General features: G+C 46.7%; 1 protein-coding gene across 1 annotated transcript in view; it reads left to right on the forward strand.

Moving 5' to 3' along the window:
- The window catches only part of PAPOLG (poly(A) polymerase gamma), a 523,629-nt gene that overhangs the window by 257,076 nt on the left and 238,843 nt on the right, over positions 1-27,710 (forward strand). The window contains exons 10-14 of the mRNA XM_069234379.1: positions 15,707-15,779; positions 15,883-16,003; positions 16,367-16,451; positions 17,713-17,766; positions 21,752-21,871. Of these exons, the coding sequence (XP_069090480.1) occupies positions 15,707-15,779; positions 15,883-16,003; positions 16,367-16,451; positions 17,713-17,766; positions 21,752-21,871 (453 nt within the window). The remainder of the gene's footprint in view (positions 1-15,706; positions 15,780-15,882; positions 16,004-16,366; positions 16,452-17,712; positions 17,767-21,751; positions 21,872-27,710) is intronic.

Here is a 27,710-nt window from a genome sequence, read left to right on the forward strand (position 1 = left end):
AAGAGTGTATGCAGTATTCATCTGGGTCTTTTGTTGGTTTCAATACTTTGATTGGAGTCCATATATCCACCAAATGCTTATGTAATCGCTAGTCAACAACTTTGCAACTTCTCAGCCACTGGATAGGCATTCTAACAAATTTAGCTTGTCTTGACACGTGTTCTTAGGAGCAAGGGTGGATTAGATTGGGTGGCTTATACACTTGTTGCTGTCACTGAGCTGGGGAATGGGGAGGCCTGTAGCTTCAAAAGGAGGCAGCAGGTTCATGTCTGCTCAACTGCCTAACCTCATCTGCCTTCCTCCACGAACTGCTGCTCAGTGTGCTTTAAGTGTAGGAAAGTCACTCTTTTTGGCATGGTTACCCCCACTTTTTGCCTGTTTATCAGTGTGTTTAGACTGTTTTCATTGGGATCGTGCCAACCAGGACCACAGTGATTGTGTGCTCTCCTCTAAATTTGTTTGCCTTGACACCCTCTATACCCCACAATTGGCGTACTGGTGTACCCCTGCACGTCCCTAGTATGTTACTTAGGTACCCAGGGCATTGGTACAACAGGAGACCCCCCCCCCTTGGGCTGCAGCATATATTATGTCACCCAGGGGAGCCCGTGCAAAATGTCTGCAGGCCTGCCATTGCCGTCTGTGAAAAGGTGCATGCCACCTTTCACTGCTGATCACTGCACCAAGTCACCCCTATGGTAGACCCTTCAAGCCCAGAGGGCAGGGTGCAGTTTACTGTGTGACAACTCCCCTGTCCATCACCACCCCGGGGTGGTGCCCAGAGCTCCTCCAGGTGGCCACTTGATTCTGTCATCTTGTAAATAAGATGTGCAGAGTTCCCTGGTAGCATCTGGTTGGTCAGGACAGGTGACTGATGTCAGTGAACCCCCTCTGATAGGTGGTCACCCTGAAGAGTGACCAAACTCCCTGTTAGGGCTAATTAGGGACTCCCTTATGGGTGCGGTTCCTAGATTCGGCTTGTAAGACTCCACCAGGACTCCTCCACATTGATCTTCTGCTCTTGGCCACCAGAACTGCTGCTGGACTTCACAGGAACCAAACAAGCCTGCAACTCCCGAGACAACCTTGCCTTGCAACATTGTTTCTCTGGCTCCTTCCAGCAGGTGCAACATTTCCACTGCTGTGCATTCTCTGGGGTTGGCAATTTTTTAGTTGCACCAAAGAAGGAAGAAGTAAACTCTTTTGGAGTGAAGAAGTCACGTCCCTGCATCCGAAGGCACCAATGTCAGGCTGCTGTGATCTTCTGCCATCCGGCTCCAGGATGAATCTCCAACACAGGTGGTCGTGTGGAGGACTCCTCTGGGTTCTCTTCCTGCTAATCCAACTTGGGAGATGAGCCCTTGCCTCTCCTCACAGGACAGAATTCCTGTGCACCGTAGCTCTAGCAGCAACCAAGGCTTGTTGACTGCTGCCCCAAGCGATCTTCAGGCTCCAAGTAGACCCAGGCTCCAGCACTTAATCCTTGCAAGGACAATCTCTGCTCTGCTGCTCCAGCAATGTGGGACTCCTCTCCAGGTGTGCTGATTGGGCCTCACTGCAACTTACTGTACCTCCTGCCAGTGGCTTGCCTGTAGGGGCTGCAATAGCTTCTGCTGGCTCTCCGGACTGCTGAGGGTCAGCCCGGACTCTCCTTCAGGGGTGGAGTCCCCTGGACTTTGCTGGTCTTCTCCTCTGCAAATCCTCTTCTGCCCAGATTTACAATTGCCAAGGTTTATCAGTGGTCCTTCTGACCACTGACCATCTGCAACCCGGTGATTGGCGTGGGACATCTGCACAACTCCATTGACCTCTCTGCAGCTCCTGGCTCTACAGCTGATCTTAATCTTGTTGTTGACCAGGATCTTCATCCACAAAAAGGTGGGTAGTGGCTTCTGCCCCACCTGGACCCTCCTGCGTGGACTGGACTCTGTCCCTTGTCCCCTTCTTTTGCAGGTCGTCTTCTACCGGAATCCACCGTTGGGTTACACTGGACTGGTCCTAGTCTTTCAATCTTCCTTTTCCAATTCCCCTGGTTAGTCTCTGGGGAGATAGGTAACTTACCTCTGCTCTCCTGGTTGCTGGGGGTCTTCTATGTACTCACCTCCTGGGGTTCCGAGTTCTCATAGCTCCCATCCTTGGGTGGGGGACTTAACTTTGCATTCCAGTATTTTAGTATATAATGTGCCCCCTTCACCCCCCCTCCCCCCGCTCCAAAATAGGGCCATAGCTATTTTCTTCTATTTCTTGCCAATGCTTGTGATTTTTCGATGCAAATTCCTAATACTTGTGTGTGTATATATATATATATATAGTGTATCCTTACCTCCAGTTGGGGGACTGGCTATAAGTTATCTAGTTCAGTGCTGCTATAGTAAAGTATCCTTATTTTTGTAACACTGTGTGGTTCCTTTAATGTGAGAAGTTACTGTGTGACTTCTGTCGTAAGTGCTTTACACTCCTAGATAAGTCTTGGCTGTTCACCACAGCTACCACGAGAGACCCCTGGCTTCCTGGACACTGTCTCACTAACCAATAGTGGTTGCCTGGGCCTGGTATAAGGTGTGCACATCATAGGTGTCCACAACATACCAGGCCAGCTTCCTACATTAAGCACTTCTGAATTGTTTTATACTTATTTTTGGCGTAAGTCTTCTGACAGCTTTTCTGTTCTCCACGTGGTCACATTAAACAAATATGAGCCCCAGAGGCTTTACAGAGGCTAAAGTAGAAGATATTAATGCCCTCTTCTGTGGTAGTGTGGTTGAGCAGAGCTTAGTGCTAAGCAGTTGTTGTTATACACACAGTTAGAAAATAAGGAACACACCCAATGACTAACTCCAGCCCAATGTTTTATGTATCAAGAAATATATATTGTTACTATATTTCTAGACCCAAAACCATCTTTGTTTCAGGTAAGTACAGTTTCAGGAATGTATCGCTTTTATGTATCAAATGCAGTTTGTTTAGAATTCACAGGTAAAACAGTTTTCAGGTAAGTGGCACATTTCAATATCAAAAGTTGACACTTAGTGCAATTTTCATTGAAGGCAATGCAGTCCTAGGGGTTAGAAAGTACATACACAATTTACAGGTAAGTACTGGACTTACAGGCCTAGTCTTCAAGGGTTTACAGTGACCACAGGGCAAAGTTTAGTAAGACACCAAGCATGCGACTGGGCTAGCTGGGTGCAGAAGTCAAAGTTGCTGCTGGGTGCCTTTTGGAATCCTATGGAGACTGAGGATGCACAAAAGAGAACCTTTTGCAGGTAAGTATCCGAGGGGTCGGGTCACGGTCCCAAGGGAGTTTAGATCAGCACCAGGGGTGGGTCGAGCTCCATAGGTAATCGCCAAGAGGCTGCAGGCTTCGTCTAGGAGGTCAGCTGAAGAAGGCAAACGGCTGGACAGGTAAGTTGAGGCTCCTCTGGAAGTCATTGGACTATCGCCTGGGTTTCCCAAGGCTAAGGGGCTGCGGGTGCAGGGGTACCTTTAGGTGGCTGGTATCTTCACCGGACCCTGTTGCAGTAAGCTGGTCCTCTGGATTCGGGCTGCAGTCGTCATTGTGGCCAGGAGGGGGTAAACCTGGGAAGGACTTAAGGAGAGAATCGGCTGGGGGACTCCCTCATCGGGTGGGCCACCTGGGCTCGGGCCGTGGTAGTCTGCAGAGTGGGCAGCACTCAGGAGTCCAGGGGACTTTGGAGTCCTTGTTGGATATTTCTTTGTGCACAGGGCTGCTGTCCTCTGGAGATTTGGTCTTTGGGAGGCAGGCGGTCCTCTGAGGAGGACCAGCCTTCTTGTAGCAGGACCCTCCTGTGCCCACTCACATGGGGGGCTGCGACATACCTAACCCTATTGGCAATCTTTCTTCCAAAACAAGATGGAGGATTCTGCTACGAGGGTTTCACCTCTGCTCTGAGCACCTTAGGGGTGGTCCCAGCTGGGGTGGACACTACTCCTGGTGTTTACTAATTTTCCTGCCGGACCTGCTGCCAAAGGTGAGGCTTGGTCTGGGAGTCTGGCATCTCCACTATCTGGAGTGCCTCAAGACAGCAGAACAAAAGGGAGGCTCACCGCCAAGTGTGTGAAGCACCTCCACACAGGGCAGGCTTTGTCCCGACTCCTGAGAGCACAAAGGCTCTCACCACATGGGGGTCAGAAACTTGTCTGGTGGTGGCAGGCTGGCATAGACCGGTCAGCCACACACTAGAGAAATGGATGAAATACAGGGGGCCTCTCTAAGATGTCCTCTGTGTATTTTTCAATACATCCAACACTGGCATCAGTGTGGGTTTATTGAACTGAGATTGATACCAAACTTCCCAGTCTTCAGTGGAGGGAGCTGTGGAGTTTGTAATGAGAAATGCCAAGCCCGTGTACTCAATATGGCTACAGTGCACTTAAAATGTCTAAAAATAGACTTGGACACTGTAGGGACATATTGCTCATGCAGCTATGCCTTCACCTGTGGTGTAGTGCACCCTGCCTTACGGCTGTAATGCCTGCTAGAGGGGTGACTTACCTATGCCACAGACAGTGGTTTGTGGGTATGGCACCCAGGGAGAGATGCTGTGTCGACTTTACCTTTTTCTCCCCACCATACTCATCTGATCTACAATGGCAGTGTGCGTGTGTTTTTGAGGGGGTCCCTTAGGGTGGCTGTAAGGAAATGCCTCCTTGGCATGGTTGCCCCCTGACTTTTTGCCTTTGCTGATGCTATGTTTACAATTGAAAGTGTGCTGAGGCCTGCTAACCAGGCCCCAGCACCAGTGTTCTTTCCCTAACCTGTACTTTTGTATCCACAATTGGCAGACCCTGGCATCCAGATAAGTCCCTTGTAACTGGTACTTCTAGTACCAAGGGCCCTGATGCCAAGGAAGGTCTCTAAGGGATGCAGCATGTCTTATGCCACCCTGGAGACCTCTCACTCAGCACAGACACACTGCTTGCCAGCTTGTGTGTGCTAGTGAGGACCAAACGAGTAAGTCGACATGGCACTCCCCTCAGGGTGCCATGCCAGCCTCTCACTGCCTATGCAGTATAGGTAAGACACCCCTCTAGCAGGCCTTACAGCCCTAAGGCAGGGTGCACTATACCATAGGTGAGGGTACCAGTGCATGAGCATGGTACCCCTACAGTGTCTAAACAAAACCTTAGACATTGTAAGTGCAGGGTAGCCATAAGAGTATATGGTCTGGGAGTCTGTCAAACACGAACTCCACAGCACCATAATGGCTACACTGAAAACTGGGAAGTTTGGTATCAAACTTCTCAGCACAATAAATGCACACTGATGCCAGTGTACATTTTATTGTAAAATACACCACAGAGGGCACCTTAGAGGTGCCCCCTGAAACTTAACCGACTGTCTGTGTAGGCTGACTAGTTCCAGCAGCCTGCCACACCAGAGACATGTTGCTGGCCCCATGGGGAGAGTGCCTTTGTCACTCTGAGGCCAGTAACAAAGCCTGCACTGGGTGGAGATGCTAACACCTCCCCCAGGCAGGAGCTGTGACACCTGGCGGTGAGCCTCAAAGGCTCACCCCTTTGTCACAGCCCAGCAGGGCACTCCAGCTTAGTGGAGTTGCCCGCCCCCTCCGGCCACGGCCCCCACTTTTGGCGGCAAGGCTGGAGGGAACAAAGAAAGCAACAAGGAGGAGTCACTGGCCAGTCAGGACAGCCCCTAAGGTGTCCTGAGCTGAGGTGACTCTGACTTTTAGAAATCCTCCATCTTGCAGATGGAGGATTCCCCCAATAGGGTTAGGATTGTGACCCCCTCCCCTTGGGAGGAGGCACAAAGAGGGTGTACCCACCCTCAGGGCTAGTAGCCATTGGCTACTAACCCCCCAGACCTAAACACGCCCTTAAATTTAGTATTTAAGGGCTACCCTGAACCCTAGAAAATTAGATTCCTGCAACTACAAGAAGAAGGACTGCCTAGCTGAAAAACCCCTGCAGAGGAAGACCAGAAGACGACAACTGCCTTGGCTCCAGAAACTCACCGGCCTGTCTCCTGCCTTCCAAAGATCCTGCTCCAGCGACGCCTTCCAAAGGGACCAGCGACCTCGACATCCTCTGAGGACTGCCCCTGCTTCGAAAAGACAAGAAACTCCCGAGGACAGCGGACCTGCTCCAAGAAAGGCTGCAACTTTGTTTCCAGCAGCTTTAAAGAACCCTGCAAGCTCCCCGCAAAAGGCGTGAGACTTGCAACACTGCACCCGGCGACCCCGACTCGGCTGGTGGCGATCCAACACCTCAGGAGGGACCCCAGGACTACTCTAAGACTGTGAGTACAAAAACCTGTCCCCCCTGAGCCCCCACAGCGCCGCCTGCAGAGGGAATCCCGAGGCTTCCCCTGACCGCGACTCTTTGAATCCTAAGTCCCGACACCTGGGAGAGACCCTGCACCCGCAGCCCCCAGGACCTGAAGGACCGGACTTTCACTGGAGGAGTGACCCCCAGGAGTCCCTCTCCCTTGCCCAAGTGGAGGTTTCCCCGAGGAACCCCCCCCTTGCCTGCCTGCAGCGCTGAAGAGATCCCTAGATCTCCCATTGACTTCCATTACAAACCCGACGCTTGTTTCTACACTGCACCCGGCCGCCCCCGCGCTGCTGAGGGTGAAATTTCTGTGTGGACTTGTGTCCCCCCCGGTGCCCTACAAAACCCCCCTGGTCTGCCCTCCGAAGACGCGGGTACTTACCTGCAAGCAGACCGGAACCGGGGCACCCCCTTCTCTCCATTCTAGCCTATGTGTTTTGGGCACCACTTTGAACTCTGCACCTGACCGGCCCTGAGCTGCTGGTGTGGTGACTTTGGGGTTGCTCTGAACCCCCAACGGTGGGCTACCTTGGACCAAGAACTGAACCCTGTAAGTGTCTTACTTACCTGGTAACACTAACAAATACTTACCTCCCCTAGGAACTGTGAAAATTGCACTAAGTGTCCACTTTTAAAACAGCTATTTGTGAATAACTTGAAAAGTATACATGCAATTTTGATGATTTGAAGTTCCTAAAGTACTTACCTGCAATACCTTTCGAATGAGCTATTACATGTAGAATTTGAACCTGTGGTTCTTAAAATAAACTAAGAAAAGATATTTTTCTATACAAAAACCTATTGGCTGGATTTGTCTCTGAGTGTGTGTACCTCATTTATTGTCTATGTGTATGTACAACAAATGCTTAACACTACTCCTTGGATAAGCCTACTGCTCGACCACACTACCACAAAATAGAGCATTAGTATTATCTATTTTTACCACTATTTTACCTCTAAGGGGAACCCTTGGACTCTGTGCATGCCATTCCTTACTTTGAAATAGCACATACAGAGCCAACTTCCTACATTGGTGGATCAGCGGTGGGGTACAAGACTTTGCATTTGCTGGACTACTCAGCCAATACCTGATCACACGACAAATTCCAAAATTGTCATTAGAAATTGATTTTTGCAATTTGAAAAGTTTTCTAAATTCTTAAAAGACCTGCTAGGGCCTTGTGTTAGATCCTGTTTAGCATTTCTTTTAGAGTTTAAAAGTTTGGTAAAAGTTTGAATTAGATTGTAGAACCAGTTGTAGATTCTTAAAAAAGTATTCCAACTTTTAGAAGCAAAATGTCTAGCACAGATGTGAATGTGGTGGAACTCGACACCACACCTTACCTCCATCTACAGATGAGAGAGCTAAGGTCACTCTGTAAACTAAAGAAAATAGCAATGGGCCCCAAACCTACCAAAGTACAGCTCCAGGAGCTTTTGGCAGAGTTTGAAAAGGCCAACCCCTCTGAGGATGGCAACTCAGAGGATGAAGATAGTGACTTGGAGGGAAATTCCCCCCCTCCAGTCCTACTTAGGGAGAGCAGGGCTTCTCAAGCCCTGACTCCACAAATAATAGTCAGAGATGCTGGTTCCCTCACAGGAGGGACCAACAACTCTGAAATCACTGAGGATAACTCCAGTGAAGAGGACATCCAGTTAGCCAGGATGGCCAAAAGATTGGCTTTGGAAAGACAGATCCTAGCCATAGAGAGGGAAAGACAAGAGATGGGCCTAGGACCCATCAATGGTGGCAGCAACATAAATAGGGTCAGAGATTCTCCTGACATGTTGAAAATCCCCAAAGGGATTGTAACTAAATATGAAGATGGTGATGACATCACCAAATGGTTCACAGCTTTTGAGAGGGCTTGTGTAACCAGAAAAGTGAACAGATCTCACTGGGGTGCTCTCCTTTGGGAAATGTTCACAGGAAAGTGTAGGGATAGACTCCTCACACTCTCTGGACAAGATGCAGAATCTTATGACCTCATGAAGGGTACCCTGATTGAGGGCTTTGGATTCTCCACTGAGGAGTACAGGATTAGGTTCAGGGGGGCTCAAAAATCCTCGAGCCAGACCTGGGTTGACTTTGTTGACTACTCAGTGAAAACACTAGATGGTTGGATTCAAGGCAGTGGTGTAAGTAATTATGATGGGCTGTACAATTTATTTGTGAAAGAACACCTGTTAAGTAATTGTTTCAATGATAAACTGCATCAGCATCTGGTAGACCTAGGACCAATTTCTCCCCAAGAATTGGGAAAGAAGGCGGACCATTGGGTCAAGACAAGGGTGTCCAAGACTTCAACAGGGGGTGACCAAAAGAAAGGGGTCACGAAGACTCCCCAGCAGAAGGGTGATGAGACAACCAAAACTAAAAATAGTAAAGAGTCTTCCACAGGCCCCCAAAAACCTGCACAGGAGGGTGGGCCCAGAGCCTCTTCACAAAACAATGGGTACAAGGGTAAAAACTTTGATCCCAAAAAGGCCTGGTGTCATAGCTGTAAACAGCATGGACACCAAACTGGAGACAAGACCTGTCCCAAGAAAGGTTCCACTCCAAACTCCCATCCAGGTAACACTGGTATGGCTAGTCTCCAAGTGGGATCAACAGTGTGCCCAGAGCAAATCAGGGTCCACACTGAAGCTACTCTAGTTTCTGAGGGTGGGGTGGATTTAGCCACACTAGCTGTCTGGCCGCCTAACATGCAAAAATACAGACAGCAACTCTTAATTAATGGGACTAGAATAGAGGGCCTGAGGGATACAGGTGCCAGTGTCACCATGGTGACAGAGAAACTGGTTTCCCCTGGCCAATACCTGACTGGAAAAACTTACACAGTCACCAACGCTGACAATCAGAGAAAAGTACATCCCATGGCAATGGTTACTTTAGAATGGGGAGGGGTCAATGGCCTGAAGCAGGTGGTGGTCTCCTCAAATATCCCAGTGGACTGTCTGCTTGGAAATGACCTGGAGTCCTCAGCATGGGCTGAGGTAGAGCTAAAAACCCATGCAGCAATGCTGGGTATCCCTGAACTGGTGTGTGTGAAAACAAGAGCACAATGCAAGGCACAGGGTGAAAAAGTAGAGCTGGAGTCTGGAAAAATGGCCCAGCCTACCAAGAGAACAGGAAAGTCAGTTGGGAAACCAACTGCAACACAGCAAAAGAAAGGGAACCTCTCTTCTCAGGAAGAAGTTCTGCCCTCTGAGGGAACTGAGCCTTTGGAGCTTGAACCTTATCAGGTTGAGCTCTTAGGCCCAGGGGGACCCTCAAGGGAGGAGCTGTGTAAGGGACAAGAAACCTGTCCCTCTCTTGAAGGCCTTAGGCAGCAAGCTGCTGAAGAGTCCAAAGGCAAGAAAAATGGAACACATAGGGTCTATTGGGAAGATGGGCTCCTGTACACTGAGGCCAGAGACCCCAAACCTGGTGCCACTAGGAGAGTGGTAGTGCCTCAGCTGTTCAGAGAGTTCATCCTAACATTGGCCCATGACATTCCCCTTGCTGGACATTTGGGACAAACCAAGACGTGGGAGAGGTTAGTCAACCACTTCTACTGGCCCAATATGTCCAACATGGTTAAGGAGTTTTGCCTCTCCTGCCCCACCTGTCAAGCCAGTGGTAAGACAGGTGGGCATCCAAAGGCCCCCCTCATTCCACTTCCTGTGGTGGGGGTGCCCTTTGAAAGAGTGGGTGTGGACATAGTTGGTCCACTGGAACCTCCCACAGCCTCAGGAAATATGTATATCCTGGTAGTAGTGGATCATGCTACCAGGTATCCTGAAGCTATTCCCCTTAGGTCGACTACTGCCCCTGCAGTAGCCAAGGCCCTCATTGGTATCTTTACCAGAGTGGGTTTCCCTAAGGAGGTGGTGTCTGACAGAGGTACCAACTTCATGTCAGCATACCTAAAGCACATGTGGAATGAGTGTGGAGTGACTTATAAATTCACTACACCTTACCATCCACAAACTAATGGCTTAGTTGAGAGATTCAACAAGACATTAAAGGGCATGATCATGGGGCTCCCAGAAAAACTCAAAAGGAGATGGGATGTCCTCCTGCCATGTCTGCTTTTCGCTTACAGGGAGGTACCACAGAAGGGAGTAGGGTTCTCACCCTTTGAACTTCTGTTTGGTCATCCTGTAAGGGGACCACTTGCCCTTGTTAAAGAAGGCTGGGAGAGACCTCTCCATGAGCCTAAACAGGACATAGTGGACTATGTACTTGGCCTTCGCTCTAGAATGGCAGAGTACATGGAAAAGGCAACCAAAAACCTTGAGGCCAGCCAACAACTCCAGAAGTTTTGGTATGACCAAAAGGCTGCACTGGTTGAGTTCCAACCAGGGCAGAAAGTCTGGGTTCTGGAGCCTGTGGCTCCCAGGGCACTCCAGGACAAATGGAGTGGCCCTTACCCAGTGCTAGAGAGGAAGAGTCAGGTCACCTACCTGGTGGACCTGGGCACAAGCAGGAGCCCCAAGAGGGTAATCCATGTGAACCGCCTTAAGCTCTTCCATGACAGGGCTGATGTGAATCTGTTGATGGTAACAGATGAGGATCAGGAGGCAGAGAGTGAACCTCTCCCTGATCTTCTGTCATCAGACCCAAAAGATGGCACAGTAGATGGAGTGATCTACTCAGACATCCTCTCTGGCCAACAGCAGGCTGATTGTAGGAGAGTCCTACAACAGTTTCCTGAGCTTTTCTCCCTAACCCCTGGTCAGACACACCTGTGTACCCATGATGTGGACACAGGAGACAGCATGCCTGTCAAAAACAAAATCTTCAGACAGTCTGACCATGTTAAGGAAAGCATCAAGGTGGAAGTCCACAAGATGCTGGAATTGGGAGTAATTGAGCGCTCTGACAGCCCCTGGGCTAGCCCAGTGGTCTTAGTCCCCAAACCTCACACCAAAGATGGAAAGAAAGAGATGAGGTTTTGTGTGGACTACAGAGGGCTCAACTCTGTCACCAAGACAGATGCCCATCCAATTCCAAGAGCTGATGAGCTCATTGATAAGTTAGGTGCTGCCAAATTTCTAAGTACCTTTGACTTGACAGCAGGGTACTGGCAAATAAAAATGGCGCCTGGAGCAAAAGAAAAGACAGCATTCTCCACACCTGATGGGCATTATCAGTTTACTGTTATGCCCTTTGGTTTAAAGAATGCCCCTGCCACCTTCCAAAGGTTGGTGAATCAAGTCCTTGCTGGCTTGGAGTCCTTTAGCACAGCTTATCTTGATGATATTGCTGTCTTTAGCTCCACCTGGCAGGATCACCTGGTCCACCTGAAGAAGGTTTTGAAGGCTCTGCAATCTGCAGGCCTCTCTATCAAGGCATCCAAATGCCAGATAGGGCAGGGAACTGTGGTTTACTTGGGCCACCTTGTAGGTGGAGGCCAAGTTCAGCCACTCCAACCCAAGATCCAGACCATTCTGGACTGGGTAGCTCCAAAAACCCAGACTCAAGTCAGGGCATTCCTTGGCTTGACTGGGTACTACAGGAGGTTTGTGAAGGGATATGGATCCATTGTGACAGCCCTCACTGAGCTCACCTCCAAGAAAATGCCCAAGAAAGTGAACTGGACTGTGGACTGCCAACAGGCCTTTGACACCCTGAAACAAGCAATGTGCTCAGCACCAGTTCTCAAAGCTCCAGATTATTCTAAGCAGTTCATTGTGCAGACTGATGCCTCTGAACATGGGATAGGGGCAGTTTTGTCCCAAACAAATGATGATGGCCTTGACCAGCCTGTTGCTTTCATTAGCAGGAGGTTACTCCCCAGGGAGCAGCGTTGGAGTGCCATTGAGAGGGAGGCCTTTGCTGTGGTTTGGTCCCTGAAGAAGCTGAGACCATACCTCTTTGGGACTCACTTCCTAGTTCAAACTGACCACAGACCTCTCAAATGGCTGATGCAAATGAAAGGTGAAAATCCTAAACTGTTGAGGTGGTCCATCTCCCTACAGGGAATGGACTTTATAGTGGAACACAGACCTGGGACTGCCCATGCCAATGCAGATGGCCTTTCCAGGTTCTTCCACTTAGAAAATGAAGACTCTCTTGGGAAAGGTTAGTCTCATCCTCTTTCGTTTGGGGGGGGGTTGTGTAAGGAAATGCCTCCTTGGCATGGTTGCCCCCTGACTTTTTGCCTTTGCTGATGCTATGTTTACAATTGAAAGTGTGCTGAGGCCTGCTAACCAGGCCCCAGCACCAGTGTTCTTTCCCTAACCTGTACTTTTGTATCCACAATTGGCAGACCCTGGCATCCAGATAAGTCCCTTGTAACTGGTACTTCTAGTACCAAGGGCCCTGATGCCAAGGAAGGTCTCTAAGGGATGCAGCATGTCTTATGCCACCCTGGAGACCTCTCACTCAGCACAGACACACTGCTTGCCAGCTTGTGTGTGCTAGTGAGGACCAAACGAGTAAGTCGACATGGCACTCCCCTCAGGGTGCCATGCCAGCCTCTCACTGCCTATGCAGTATAGGTAAGACACCCCTCTAGCAGGCCTTACAGCCCTAAGGCAGGGTGCACTATACCATAGGTGAGGGTACCAGTGCATGAGCATGGTACCCCTACAGTGTCTAAACAAAACCTTAGACATTGTAAGTGCAGGGTAGCCATAAGAGTATATGGTCTGGGAGTCTGTCAAACACGAACTCCACAGCACCATAATGGCTACACTGAAAACTGGGAAGTTTGGTATCAAACTTCTCAGCACAATAAATGCACACTGATGCCAGTGTACATTTTATTGTAAAATACACCACAGAGGGCACCTTAGAGGTGCCCCCTGAAACTTAACCGACTGTCTGTGTAGGCTGACTAGTTCCAGCAGCCTGCCACACCAGAGACATGTTGCTGGCCCCATGGGGAGAGTGCCTTTGTCACTCTGAGGCCAGTAACAAAGCCTGCACTGGGTGGAGATGCTAACACCTCCCCCAGGCAGGAGCTGTGACACCTGGCGGTGAGCCTCAAAGGCTCACCCCTTTGTCACAGCCCAGCAGGGCACTCCAGCTTAGTGGAGTTGCCCGCCCCCTCCGGCCACGGCCCCCACTTTTGGCGGCAAGGCTGGAGGGAACAAAGAAAGCAACAAGGAGGAGTCACTGGCCAGTCAGGACAGCCCCTAAGGTGTCCTGAGCTGAGGTGACTCTGACTTTTAGAAATCCTCCATCTTGCAGATGGAGGATTCCCCCAATAGGGTTAGGATTGTGACCCCCTCCCCTTGGGAGGAGGCACAAAGAGGGTGTACCCACCCTCAGGGCTAGTAGCCATTGGCTACTAACCCCCCAGACCTAAACACGCCCTTAAATTTAGTATTTAAGGGCTACCCTGAACCCTAGAAAATTAGATTCCTGCAACTACAAGAAGAAGGACTGCCTAGCTGAAAAACCCCTGCAGAGGAAGACCAGAAGACGACAACTGCCTTGGCTCCAGAAACTCACCGGCCTGTCTCCTGCCTTCCAAAGATCCTGCTCCAGCGACGCCTTCCAAAGGGACCAGCGACCTCGACATCCTCTGAGGACTGCCCCTGCTTCGAAAAGACAAGAAACTCCCGAGGACAGCGGACCTGCTCCAAGAAAGGCTGCAACTTTGTTTCCAGCAGCTTTAAAGAACCCTGCAAGCTCCCCGCAAAAGGCGTGAGACTTGCAACACTGCACCCGGCGACCCCGACTCGGCTGGTGGCGATCCAACACCTCAGGAGGGACCCCAGGACTACTCTAAGACTGTGAGTACAAAAACCTGTCCCCCCTGAGCCCCCACAGCGCCGCCTGCAGAGGGAATCCCGAGGCTTCCCCTGACCGCGACTCTTTGAATCCTAAGTCCCGACACCTGGGAGAGACCCTGCACCCGCAGCCCCCAGGACCTGAAGGACCGGACTTTCACTGGAGGAGTGACCCCCAGGAGTCCCTCTCCCTTGCCCAAGTGGAGGTTTCCCCGAGGAACCCCCCCCTTGCCTGCCTGCAGCGCTGAAGAGATCCCTAGATCTCCCATTGACTTCCATTACAAACCCGACGCTTGTTTCTACACTGCACCCGGCCGCCCCCGCGCTGCTGAGGGTGAAATTTCTGTGTGGACTTGTGTCCCCCCCGGTGCCCTACAAAACCCCCCTGGTCTGCCCTCCGAAGACGCGGGTACTTACCTGCAAGCAGACCGGAACCGGGGCACCCCCTTCTCTCCATTCTAGCCTATGTGTTTTGGGCACCACTTTGAACTCTGCACCTGACCGGCCCTGAGCTGCTGGTGTGGTGACTTTGGGGTTGCTCTGAACCCCCAACGGTGGGCTACCTTGGACCAAGAACTGAACCCTGTAAGTGTCTTACTTACCTGGTAACACTAACAAATACTTACCTCCCCTAGGAACTGTGAAAATTGCACTAAGTGTCCACTTTTAAAACAGCTATTTGTGAATAACTTGAAAAGTATACATGCAATTTTGATGATTTGAAGTTCCTAAAGTACTTACCTGCAATACCTTTCGAATGAGCTATTACATGTAGAATTTGAACCTGTGGTTCTTAAAATAAACTAAGAAAAGATATTTTTCTATACAAAAACCTATTGGCTGGATTTGTCTCTGAGTGTGTGTACCTCATTTATTGTCTATGTGTATGTACAACAAATGCTTAACACTACTCCTTGGATAAGCCTACTGCTCGACCACACTACCACAAAATAGAGCATTAGTATTATCTATTTTTACCACTATTTTACCTCTAAGGGGAACCCTTGGACTCTGTGCATGCCATTCCTTACTTTGAAATAGCACATACAGAGCCAACTTCCTACAGTGGCACATTACATGCTGCAGCCCTTAGGGACCCTCTCTGGCCTCAGGGCCTTTGGTACCACTGGTACCTTGAACAAGTGACTTAGCTGTGTGCCAGAGCTGTGCCGACTGGAAGCAATTGTGTTCCAAATCCGTTTACTTCACAGGTTCATCTAAAGATCTTTGTCCTTTAGCATCCCTGTTGACTAGTTACTTAGTTTGTCAGTCTACCACAGCTAACTTATTGGGACATTGGCCAAACATTGGACGAACTAGTCTTTGTGAACTTCAGTCATTAGTAACATTCAGAAGTTACTGGTTCCTTTTGGCCCCTGGTGTTGCCACCTCAGAGCTCCTAATGTCTTAAGTCGTAAAATAATTGGAGTCAAATTCAGCCAGTAGGGGAGCTGTCCTGGGAAGGTTTCACTATTTGTCTCTTCCATATGCTCCCTAGCATTGCAGTTCAGGTCAGATTCATAGTAGTAATGCCCTGTTGAAATTTGAAGGTAAGCAATAGATTGCTTCTGGATGCAACTATGGTCCTGTGACTTCTCTCTTTAAATGATTGCATCTAAACTTCAGTGTGATAAATGTTAAGATATGGTATCTTTTGCCCTAATAGGGAATGGCCAAATCCTGTATTACTGAAGCAACCAGAAGACAGCAATCTAAACCTGCCTGTGTGGGACCCAAGGGTAGGTTTGTGTCTAAAGGCGTGGATTTTTTTTTTTTTAAATAATTTTTTTTCTCCAAGTAGGCAACCTTTGAATTGAACACTTAAAATTTTCATTGGCTTAGGTGAACCCAAGTGACCGATATCATCTCATGCCAATCATCACTCCGGCTTACCCTCAACAGAATTCCACTTACAATGCTTCCACTTCAACACGAGCCATCATGGTGGAGGAGTTTAAGAATGGTAAGCATTTCATTTTCAGAAATGTGAAGGCAAACCATGCCTGTGTCCTTTGTACGAACCAGAACTTTTAAATACAACATTTTGCAACAAGAATAATCACCTGTGACTCAAAGCATGCTTATTTTGACTAAGGAAAACTGGTTTTGTTCAACTCTGTGTACTTCAATACATGTACTCTTGAAAGAGCTTCTGCAATCTCTACTTTGAATAGCTGTTCCAGGACACAGACGTAGTTGGCATCTAGGGTATTTACCCTACACCCATTGAATGTGCCACTCAAGATTTCTAAATTTGTATTCACAGTATTTGTGTACCTTTTGTAAACTTCCAAAAGTAAAACCTCTGCCCTCCTGTTTTACAAAGGTCTTGCTGTCACTGATGAAATTCTTCTCGGCAAAGCTGACTGGTCAAAACTGTTTGAAACGCCAAACTTCTTTCAAAAGTACAAGTAAGTATGCATTTATTGACTTGGTTTAGAAGGTTATTTCAAGTTTAAAGAATGTTTGATTGCTGTTCAGAAATGGAAATATTGTAGCACTTGTCATTTTTGCAGTTGACTAAATAAATGCAGTGAGCTGGAGTGATTGATGGCCTGCCATGGCCGCCTTCATGTTGGATGAAAGAGGTACTACTGTTCACCACTTATGTCATTTTGAGTTGCTGCAAAACACAATCCTTGAACACTTTAAGTCTTGCGGATTTTAATGTTTGGTACAATATCATGTGATTGAAATGAGGTGTTACTATTCTGTTCTATTACATTAAATGTTTCAACATGACCTCCACACCTTTTACCATTTTCGGAAAGGGACCCGTCTGTTGGATCTTTCATGACCTCTGTCTATGCCAGTGGGTAATACTTCATATTGATTTATTGTTACCTAACTCGTGAATGTGTCTGACTGGTAAAGAGTTGTTTGTTTATTTTCATAGAATTACTGGTTAATTTGGGGATAGGTTTGGTATTGACAAGATCCCAAAATACTTACTTTCCTTGGGTGTGCCAATACGTCACATTGATGCATGTGGAATGTTCCTGCTGAGGGGAAATATGCGCACATTTACATCTGTTTTTTGCCATGGAGGAGCTCCTTCCCATACACCCCATTAAATATTGGGTGCTCCTCTTCAATCCAGCTTTGGTAACACTTCTCTTAGAAGGAAATGAGTGTTCTGCCCACACTGGAAAACTTACTGAGCTAAATAAATACCAACAAATATACATGTTCTATAGTTGAGCTATTTTTGAATGTGTAACCAAGCAGAAATACATTTGTATTCGATGATGAATGCTAAATGGTACCATTATTTGCAAACTAATTATGGGAGGTATAGTTTCAATATGGTAATGACATTGCTAAAAAGTTTGTGCAACTTTTAAATGGGGTACCCACTGTGGTTGCTGGCTTGTAAACGGGTGTTCAAATATAATGGTGCTTGTATCCTGTGCTATCTTGACGGCTGTGATTAAAAATATATCATTTGCCTTGCGGGATGATTCCTGTTTCCTAAATCTCCAAAGGATTGATGGGCTCAGTCTGGTTGCTCACTGTTGGCACAGACCTGTGTAAAGGACCCATTTTCCCCCCTAAGACGTCTTGCCGGCTTAAATAACCCAATTTGGTTTTGATGGTGTTGACGTTAAATGCTGGATGAATATAGTGTTTCTGTAGGGTTGCAACGTGTTAACTAGCTTTCTTTTTTCATAGGCATTACATAGTTTTAACAGCAAGTGCCTCTACGGAGGTTCTCCACTTAGAATGGTGAGTATGCTTTTTGTTTTCAAAGTTAATATTGTGAAATATATGTTTGTACGTTTTAGGTTATTCTTGCTATGGGATGATCTAAGATTTCTGTTAATTGCTATTGTGTCATTGGGAAATGTGGAAGGGGGGCAAAGGAGTAGAGGTGGAAGAACACCCAACTCTGATTCATGTGCGGTTTGCATTACATTTTCACAGGAAACGGTTGAATACCAGAAAAAATCATTTTGAAGAATTTCAGGAGTAGGTTTGTACCTGCTTCTAACAAATTTGAGTCACAAACCATTGCAGGGAGGTCAAACAAACACTTAACATTTAGGTTTTAATTCTGTCCTCCAGGGCGCTAGATCAAAAGTGACCTTTATTTTAGCTGAAAGAATTTCTGGAAGCATGTGTTCCACATTTAATCATTATTCTCTGTAGTGTGAAGGATATGTTATCAGTCACTGTGTCTTCAGCCTCTAGCATATCCTATAATAAAGATTAAGTCCTTTTTATTACACAGTAGTGTTAAATAATACACAAATCTGACACAGATGCAGTCTTTAAGGCCTCCCCAAATCATGTGCACAATCAGTTCCTTTGGTTGGTTTTCAAGCTGCTTAGCCTGGTTGTCCGGTGATTATGTATTAGTTTGTGGCACTCTGTAGCATATCTGGCAATTTAGAGTCCTTCCTGCAGGTGAACCAGGCTGAGGGAGAGTAGCCCCAGGGCTGTTGAGTGAGCCAGGGACTGCAGCATTTAAGTGCACACAGTCCAAGTAGCCACAGGTGGACCAATGTTATAGTATGTCAGTTGCAGCCTTGATTAAGTGATTACACAGTACACTTACTGCCAGTAATTTGGTAGGATAGACAAGGGGGGGGGGGTTAGACTCTTCAGAGCTTGATTCACTCCCAGCTAGCTCTCATCAGTCCACTTTATGTGATATTCCCTCATCCCTGGAGACAAACTGGGCACTTCCTGCTTCAGGGCAACACAGACCCCCCGCCCCCCCCCCCCCTCCCCCCAAAATCCCTCCCTCTCAGCAGCAGGGAGGCTTATAGAACCTACAGCCCAGTCTGCTCTTCAGCCGAAAGATCAGACTTCATGTGATGTTCTTTCACCTCTGGAAAGACTGGATTTCAGGCAGACACCAGCGCTATTCAGAGCAATCCTCTGAGTACTCTACTTACTACTCCCTTCCGTGATATAGGAGGACTTAGATCTTCACAAGGTTTAGTGGTTTGGGTCCCACTTTTGGACGCATTTTCTTGGCTGGGTTCGCAGTCTGCGTTCAGTCTTAAACTTTAGAATCTATTTAGGGTTGGTTCTCCTTTCAAGTGTTCTTTTCTTGGAATTACCCAGACACAGCCATGGGCTACTGTGCAGCTTCTTGCAGCAGGTAGCCTATGGCATTTCTCCAAACTGGAGATCCATAACACTAGAACAAAGAAGTAAGGTTTCTGCAACTGGCTGTCATCAGACTATTAAGACAGTATACCGAGATAGACAAAAGGGCAGGCCTGAATTAGAAATGTCTTCAGCTTACACAGCAAGTTGCAGTCACCCTTTCCCTCTAGCATCTACTGTATGAAATGTTGTGAGGACCTCTTGGTCCCGTTTTTCATTCCCCCTGTTTTAGTTTCATTTAACTTCATTTTACATTTCATATTTTATATTTGTTTTAGTAAGGCTGCATTTATCAATCACTCTTCACATATTTTATCTGCTTGCTTTTATTCTAGGAATATAGAAAACAGGCTACTTTTTTTTAGCTAGTCTTTGCACAGCATGTAATCAGTACTTTTTGTCCAAGGCTAAGAACACTACCACGATATGCTAGTTTGTGTTGCCCATTCAGGTGACCGCTTCTAACACCTAAACACAGCATCCCATCAGGACTGCACTTCCAGTACAGTATGGTTTTATTATTAAAGTGATGCACTGACCCGGGAGAGGCAGAGGGCATTCCAGCCACGACCGTCCTGGGATGAATGCCGTTTGACGTTCTGTTCTGCTGGTGCCAATCTGCCAGGTGCCAATCTGCCAGCCCCCAAGAGGATTGCCACTTACACCGCAGGCAACTCTGACACGGTCTTCAGGAATGGGGCTGAGGCTAATCTGCTAGTTCGGGCCTGACAGATGGGTACACCTGCTATGCCCTCAAGTATAGTCTTTGGGTTGGTTAGGAACTTCTGGAACCTCTAGAACATCTAGAATCACTTTCACCATGGTTGGATTGTTTTTCATCTTTATCATGTTTATAATGCTGATTACTTTGTTTCATCTGCCTAATTATTGCAGCCCATTCGCCTTATGCCAGATTGCAATTGTTTCAATATTGAAATTTATCTCATGTCTGTGTCTCACCTTGGCATGCATTAGTAATACAACAAAAGGGTAAGTTCTGTTCCCACGACTTCCCTGGGGAGTCAGTGTCATTTTCAGTTAGCCACAATCACCTTCCACCCTGCTTGGTTGAGGCTTCAGGTGAGGCACTGAGCTAGACAGGAATTCGGCTAACAGATTGACGGAGTGGACGGAGTCTTCCACATTCTGAAGTTTTGTTGTCCTAATACACAGTCCTGTTGTAAGCTTATAGCAGAAATTGCTCAGTAACAATCAACAAGTAAACAAAGGTCCCCATGGAGTTTCAAAAGATTGCCCTGTCTTCATCCTCCTCACATCAGTGTATGGATTGCTGTAGTTTCAAGCCACAAGAATGCAGGCAATACTCTTCCAATGTCTGGAGAAGCTGTCCTCTTCCTATATTGTGTGCTGTGCCAGGCATATTGAAAAAGAACCCCTCATGCTTCAGCACTCGGGCTTCCTCACACACACAGCTGTATCACTGTACATGTGCTACACACACTAAACATGTGCATGAGCTCAACATATATACAGGATATCTACGTGAGGGTCTGAGGCATACAAGTAACTGCAGTACCTGGTCACAGTACTGGTCCATGACCTCTGATAGTTGGGGACAGGCCTAGGCCTCTGTGCACATGCTTAAGTAAACATGCCAAGGCCAAAATAAGTCTGTTTACTAGTTATTTATGCAGTTGTCGTTTTGAGCAGTAGTCATTCCCCCTCCCCTTGTTTGGGGATTTTACAAACTGGTCTGCACGTCTGGCTTAAATGACTGTGCAATAAAAATACAGCCGGAAGTTACTGATTCTCAACCCTATGCTGCTACAGCCGTCCGTTTTATTTCCAATGAAGGATTCCCGCTAGTAATAGAGTGGCAAGACTAGAACAAATCATTAGTATAATAAACATTCAAGCTGTTGGACCTTCTCTTGGAGATGCATAGCATGCCTCGTATATTCCTTCTTGCCTGCATCTCAGTTCTTTTCTGCTGACCGTGTAAGATTACATCCTATACTGTGGTGCCAATAAGCCCAGCCATTGTTTATTTATATTTTTGCAATGTTTTTGGTTGTAAATCTAGGTAGTCTGTCTCTGATGCCTAAGATGATATATACCTGGAGTGACCACTCTAAAGGGGACTGCAACTGTTGTAAGAAAGATCTATACTGGGTAAAGTTCAGGACTGATGCACTCCATGTCACCACTGTTGGTAATTATTCCTTCAATAGCAGAAGATCGATTTTACTCAGTTTTTACCACTGAAGGGGAGAAATTACTGATTTCCCCCTCCCCCCCTACTGAAGGTAGTTGAGTATTGATACCGCAACATTACTTGCATTCTAGAAACTGAGTGCAATTTGCTAGTGCTGTGTGTGAAGAGACTGTGGTAGGGGGCTAGTCATGTTGGCAAACGTCGCATGAATGCCAGAAACTAGTAACTGCAGGGCATTTGATCTAGTTCGGACACACTACATATATAGGTGGGCAACTTGATATATTTTAATATTTCTTTCAGAAGTTACATGGCTGGATATTGTGTGATTTCTGCATGTCTAAATTATCTCAATCTGTGTATGTAAATAATTGACTACTTGACATCTACCATCAAACTTAGTCATTGTCTTTTTAGGATTGGTCTGGTGGAATCCAAAATTCGAGTTCTGGTTGGGAATTTGGAGAGGAATGATTTCATTACTCTTGCGCACATAAATCCACAGTCCTTTCCGGTCACTAAGGATACTGGAGGCAGGTAGGTTGAAGACTTTTTTTCCCCTCATATTCAGATACACAGGCAAGGGATCAAGTACCCTTAATTCCAACTGCTATTCCTAAATTAATTTGCTGACTGTTGCAAGTACAAAACTTTACTGTTCTGTGGTTCATCCAATGAAAACCTTATTTCCAAATAACCGTGCTTAACATAAAGATATGACTGGCATTTGATTAAGGTAGGCAGATGGTATTGCAGATAGCACTTTGGTTTGTGGGTGTTAATGGTTTGACCTGATTTGGAATTCCGAATGACAGTTGCTCGCATTCTGAAACTGTCTTGGCTGTTTGTGAAGTTTGCAAAAGTGTGCGCTTAAATCTGGTGAGGCAAACCTTTTACCTCTCTAGTGCTACCATTAGTGTTGAACACCATCCTCCCTCCAAAATGAAAAGATTGTGATTAGAGAGTTGTTGTTATATTTACTTTGCGACTCACAAGGGTGTTAGGGGCGGGGGGAGAATGGCCATTGTCTTTGATTATGTGACTGAGATATTGTGACATAAAGAAGCTTTGCCTTCTGTGTGTGTGTGTGTGTGTGTGTGTGTGTGTGTGTGTGTGTGTGTGTGTGTGTACATATATATATGTGTTCGATGGCATGTGTAGCTGCAGATACACATGCTTTGCACATCCCGCCATCTAGTGTTGGGCTTGGAGTGTTACAAGTTGTTTTTCTTCAAAGAAGTCTTTTCGAGTCACGAGATCGAGGGACTCCTCCCCTTTCGGCTCCATTGCGCATGGGCGTCGACTCCATCTTTGTTTTTTTTCTGCCATCGAGTTCGGACGTGTTCCTTTTTGCTCCGTGTTTCAGTTCGGAAAGTTAGTTAGAATCTCGGAAAATTCGACGGTATTGTTTGCGCTCGGTATAAGGTTAGTTACTACAGATCGACACAGACTTTTGAAGACCTCCGGTGGCCCTTTGGGGTTTTTTACATCCCCCGTCGGGGCCTGGTCGACCCGGCCACGTGTCTCTTCAAGGCTGATGGAACGGACCCCATTCCGCTTCTGCCCAAAATGTCACAACAAGTATCCGTATACAGATCAGCACCTGGTCTGTAACTTGTGTTTGTCTCCAGAACACAAAGAAGATACTTGTGAAGCCTGTCGAGCGTTTCGGTCGAGGAAAACATTAAGAGACCGAAGAGCGAGAAGACTGCAAATGGCGTCGGCGCCGACAGGACAAAGGCATTTGGAGGAGGAAGAAGAAACCTTCTCCATCCAGGAGTCGGACTCTGACTCGCTCGAGCCCGAAGAAACGCCTAAAACCGTGAGTAAGACGTCAAAACATAAAACTCACGAAAAGACCACAAAAGCCCAGGGGACGCCACCGCCAACAGGCCATGGCTTAACACGTAAAATAGGTGACCGATCATCGGCACCGAAAAAGGGCACGCTTGTGTCGAAGTCATCCGACTCCGGTCGAGATACCGGCACACAGCAATCTCGAGCCCGAGACAGCGGCTCCGAGCAAGTTCGGCACCGAGACAGCGGCACCGAAATGGGTCGGCACCGAGAGACCATGACGCCGAAAATGAAAAGTCTCGTCTGAGCCGAAAAAGGCTACCGAAAAGGTTTCCATTCCGAAACATCCAGCCTCGGAACCGAAATCAGGTTCCTACACAGAGGAACAGGGATTGTCCTCCCAAATGCAAGGACATAAGTTCGGACAAGAACTAGAATCAATGGAGCCAGACTACACTCAAAGGAGGCTCCACATTCAAAAGGACACAGGGAAGATAAGCACTCTTCCACCAATTAAAATGAAAAGGAGACTTGCCTTTCAAGAAAAGGACATGCAGCCACAGGCAAAGGCGGCAAGACAAACAACTCCACCACCATCTCCACCACCATCAATGCACACATCACCGGTAGTCACTCCACCACTGATGCAATCCCCAATGCATACTGCAATGAGTCAGGACGATCCCGACGCATGGGACCTTTATGATGCGCCAGTATCGGATAACAGCCCAGACTGTTACCCAGCGAGACCGTCCCCACCTGAGGACAGTACATCCTACACGCAGGTCGTCTCAAGGGCAGCGGCATTTCATAATGTCACCTTGCATGCAGAACCAATTGAGGATGACTTTGTTTAATACACTATCCTCCACTCATAGCCAATACCAGAGCTTACCTATGCTACCTGGAATGCTAAAACACTCCAAATAGGTGTTTCAGGAGCCTGTGAAGGGCAGGGCCATAACTCCAAGGGTGGAGAAAAAGTACAAGCCACCGCCTACAGACCCTGTGTATATCACACAGCAATTAACACCAGACTCTGTGGTAGTAGGGGCAGCTCGCAAGAGAGCAAACTCTCACACCTCGGGAGACGCACCACCTCCAGACAATGAAAGTCGCAAATTTGACGCTGCTGGGAAAAGGGTTGCAGCACAAGCAACAAACCAATGGCGAATTGCCAACTCACAAGCACTTCTGGCAAGATATGATAGGGCTCATTGGGACGAGATGCAGCATTTCATAGAACACTTACCCAAAGAGTTCCAGAAAAGGGCACAACAAGTAGTGGAGGAAGGACAAAGTATCTCAAATCAGATACGGTCAGCAATGGATGCAGCAGATACAGCTGCAAGGACAGTAAATACTGCAGTAACAATAAGGAGACACGCATGGTTGCGTACGTCAGGATTCAAGCCGGAAATACAACAAGCCGTGCTGAATATGACCTTTAATGGACAGCAGTTGTTTGGGCCAGAGGTGGACACTGCTATAGAAAAACTTTAAAAAGACACTGATACGGCCAAACCCATGGTCGCACTCTACTCCCCACAGAGCAGAGGCACATTTTGCAAAACACAGTTTAGAGGGGGGTTTCGAGGACAAGCAACAGAACCCACAACCTCACAAACAAGGCCCACTTATCAAAGCCAATATCAGCGGGGAAGTTTTCGGGGGCAATATAGAGGGGGACAATTCCAAAAGAATAGAGGGAAGTTCCAAAGCCCTAAAACTCCTCAAAACAAACAGTGACTTCCAAGTCACAAATCCCCAACACATAACACCTGTGGGGGGGAGACTAAGCAAATTTCACAAACATTGGGAAGAGATAACAAGACACTTGGGTACTGGCAATTATCCAGCATGGTTATTGCATACAATTTCTCAGATTCCCTCCAAACGCTCCACCGAAAACACACAATATGTCAAAACAACACATGGATCTTCTAGGACTAGAGGTCCAGGCATTGCTACAAAAGGGAGCAATAGAATTAGTACCAATTCAACAAAAAGGAACAGGAGTTTACTCTCTGTACTTTCTCATACCCAAAAAGGACAAAACACTGAGACCTATATTAGATATCAGAACATTCAATACCTACATCAAATCAGACCACTTTCACATGGTGACATTACAAGACGTAATCCCACTGCTCAGACAAGACTACATGACCACACTAGACCTAAAGGATGCATATTTCCATATACCAATACATCCGTCACACAGAAAGTACCTAAGATTTGTATTCCAAGGGGTACATTACCAATTCAAGGTGTTGCCATTCGGAATAACAACTGCGCCAAGAGTTTTTACAAAATGTCTGGCAGTAGTAGCTGCGCATATCAGAAGGCAGCAAATACATGTGTTCCCGTACCTAGACGATTGGTTAATCAAAACCAACACACTAGAATGGTGTTCGCAACACACAAAGTACGTCATAGAAACCCTACACAAACTAGGTTTCTCAATAAACTACACAAAGTCACACCTTCAGCCGTGTCAGACACAGCAATACTTAAGGGCAACAATCGACACCGCAAAAGCGATTGCCACTCCAAGTCCACAAAGAGTACAAGCATTTCACAATGTAATACAGGTCATGTATCCAAACCAAAGAATACAAGTCAAAATAGTAATGAAACTCCTAGGCATGATGTCCTCATGCATAGCCATTGTCCCAAATGCAAGATTGCACATGCGGCCCTTACAACAGTGCCTAGCATCACAATGGTCGCAGGCACAGGGTCAACTTCTAGATCTAGTGTTGATAGACTGCCAAACATACACCTCGCTTCAGTGGTGGAACAATATAAATTTAAACCAAGGGCGGCCTTTTCAAGACCCAGTGCCTCAATACGTAATAACTACAGATGCCTCCATGATAGGCTGGGGAGCACACCTCAATCAACACAGCATTCAGGGACAATGGGACTCTCGGCCAAAACAGTTTCACATAAATCACTTGGAACTATTGTCAGTATTTCTAGCGTTAAAAGCATTTCAACCAATAATAAGCCACAAACACATTCTTGTCAAAACAGACAACATGACAACGATGTATTACCTAAACAAACAAGTAGGGACACACAACACAGTTGTGTCTCCTGACACAGAAAATACGGCATTGGGTGATACATAACCACATTCGCCTAATAGCACAGTTCATTCCAGGGATTCAGAATCAGTTAGCAGACAATCTCTCTCTGGATCACCAACAGATCCACGAATGGGAGATTCACCCCCAAGTACTACACACTTACTTCCAAAATTGGGAAACACCACAAATAGACCTGTTTGCAACAAAAGAAAACGCAAAATGCCGAAACTTCGCATCCAGGTACCCACAAGATCAGTCTCTGGGCAATGCGTTATGGATGAGTTGGTCAGGGATATTTGCATACACTTTTCCCCCTCTCCCACTCCTTCCATATCTAGTAAACAAGTTGAGTCAAAACAAACTCAAACTCATACTCATAGCACCAACTTGGGCAAGACAACCTTGGTATACAACACTACTAGACCTCTCAGTAGTGCCTCATATCAAACTACCAAACAGACCAGATCTGTTAACTCCACACAATCAACAGATCAGACTCCCCAATCCAGCATCGCTGAATCTAGCAATTTGGCTCCTGAAGTCTTAGAGTTCGGACACTTAGACCTTATACAAGAATGTATGGAAGTCATAAAACAAGCTAGAAAACCAACCACTAGACATTGCTATGCAAATAAGTGGAAAAGATTTGTTTATTATTGCCATAATAATTAAATTCAACCCTTACACACATCTGCTAAAGACATCGTAAGCTACTTGCTACATTTGCAAAAGTCAAAACTAGCTTTTTCATCCATTAAGATACATCTTACCGCAATTTCAGCTTACCTGCAAATTACCCACTCAACTTCACTATTTAGGATACCAGTCATAAAAGCCTTTATGGAAGGCCTAAAAAGAATTATACCACCAAGAACACCACCAGTTCCTTCATGGAACCTCAACATTGTCTTAACACGACTCATGGGGCCACCTTTTCAGCCCATGCACTCATGTGAAATGCAATATTTAACATGGAAAGTTGCATTTCTAATCACCATCACATCTCTAAGAAGAGTAAGTGAAATCCAAGCATTTACCATACAAGAACCATTTATTCAAATACACAAGCATAAAGTATTTCTATGGACAAATCAATTTTTTTAACCAAAAGTCATATCACCGTTCCACTTGACTCAAACAGTAGAACTACCAGGGTTCTTCCCACAAACAGATTCTGTAGCTGAGAGAGCACTACATACATTAGACATCAAAAGAGCGTTAATGTACTACATTGACAGAACCAAACAAATTCGGAAAACAAAACAATTATTTGTTGCTTTCCAAAAACCTCATTCAGGAAATCCAATTTCCAAACAAGGCATTGCTAGATGGATAGTTAAATGCATTCAAACCTGTTATCTCAAAGCAAAGAGAAACTGCCTATTACACCAAAGGCACACTCCACTAGAAAGAAGGGTGCTACTATGGCCTTTCTAGGAAACATTCCAATGACTGAGATATGTAAGGCAGCCACATGGTCTACG

This window comes from Pleurodeles waltl, chromosome 5, assembly GCF_031143425.1.
Source record: "Pleurodeles waltl isolate 20211129_DDA chromosome 5, aPleWal1.hap1.20221129, whole genome shotgun sequence".
Lineage (NCBI taxonomy): Eukaryota > Metazoa > Chordata > Amphibia > Caudata > Salamandridae > Pleurodeles > Pleurodeles waltl.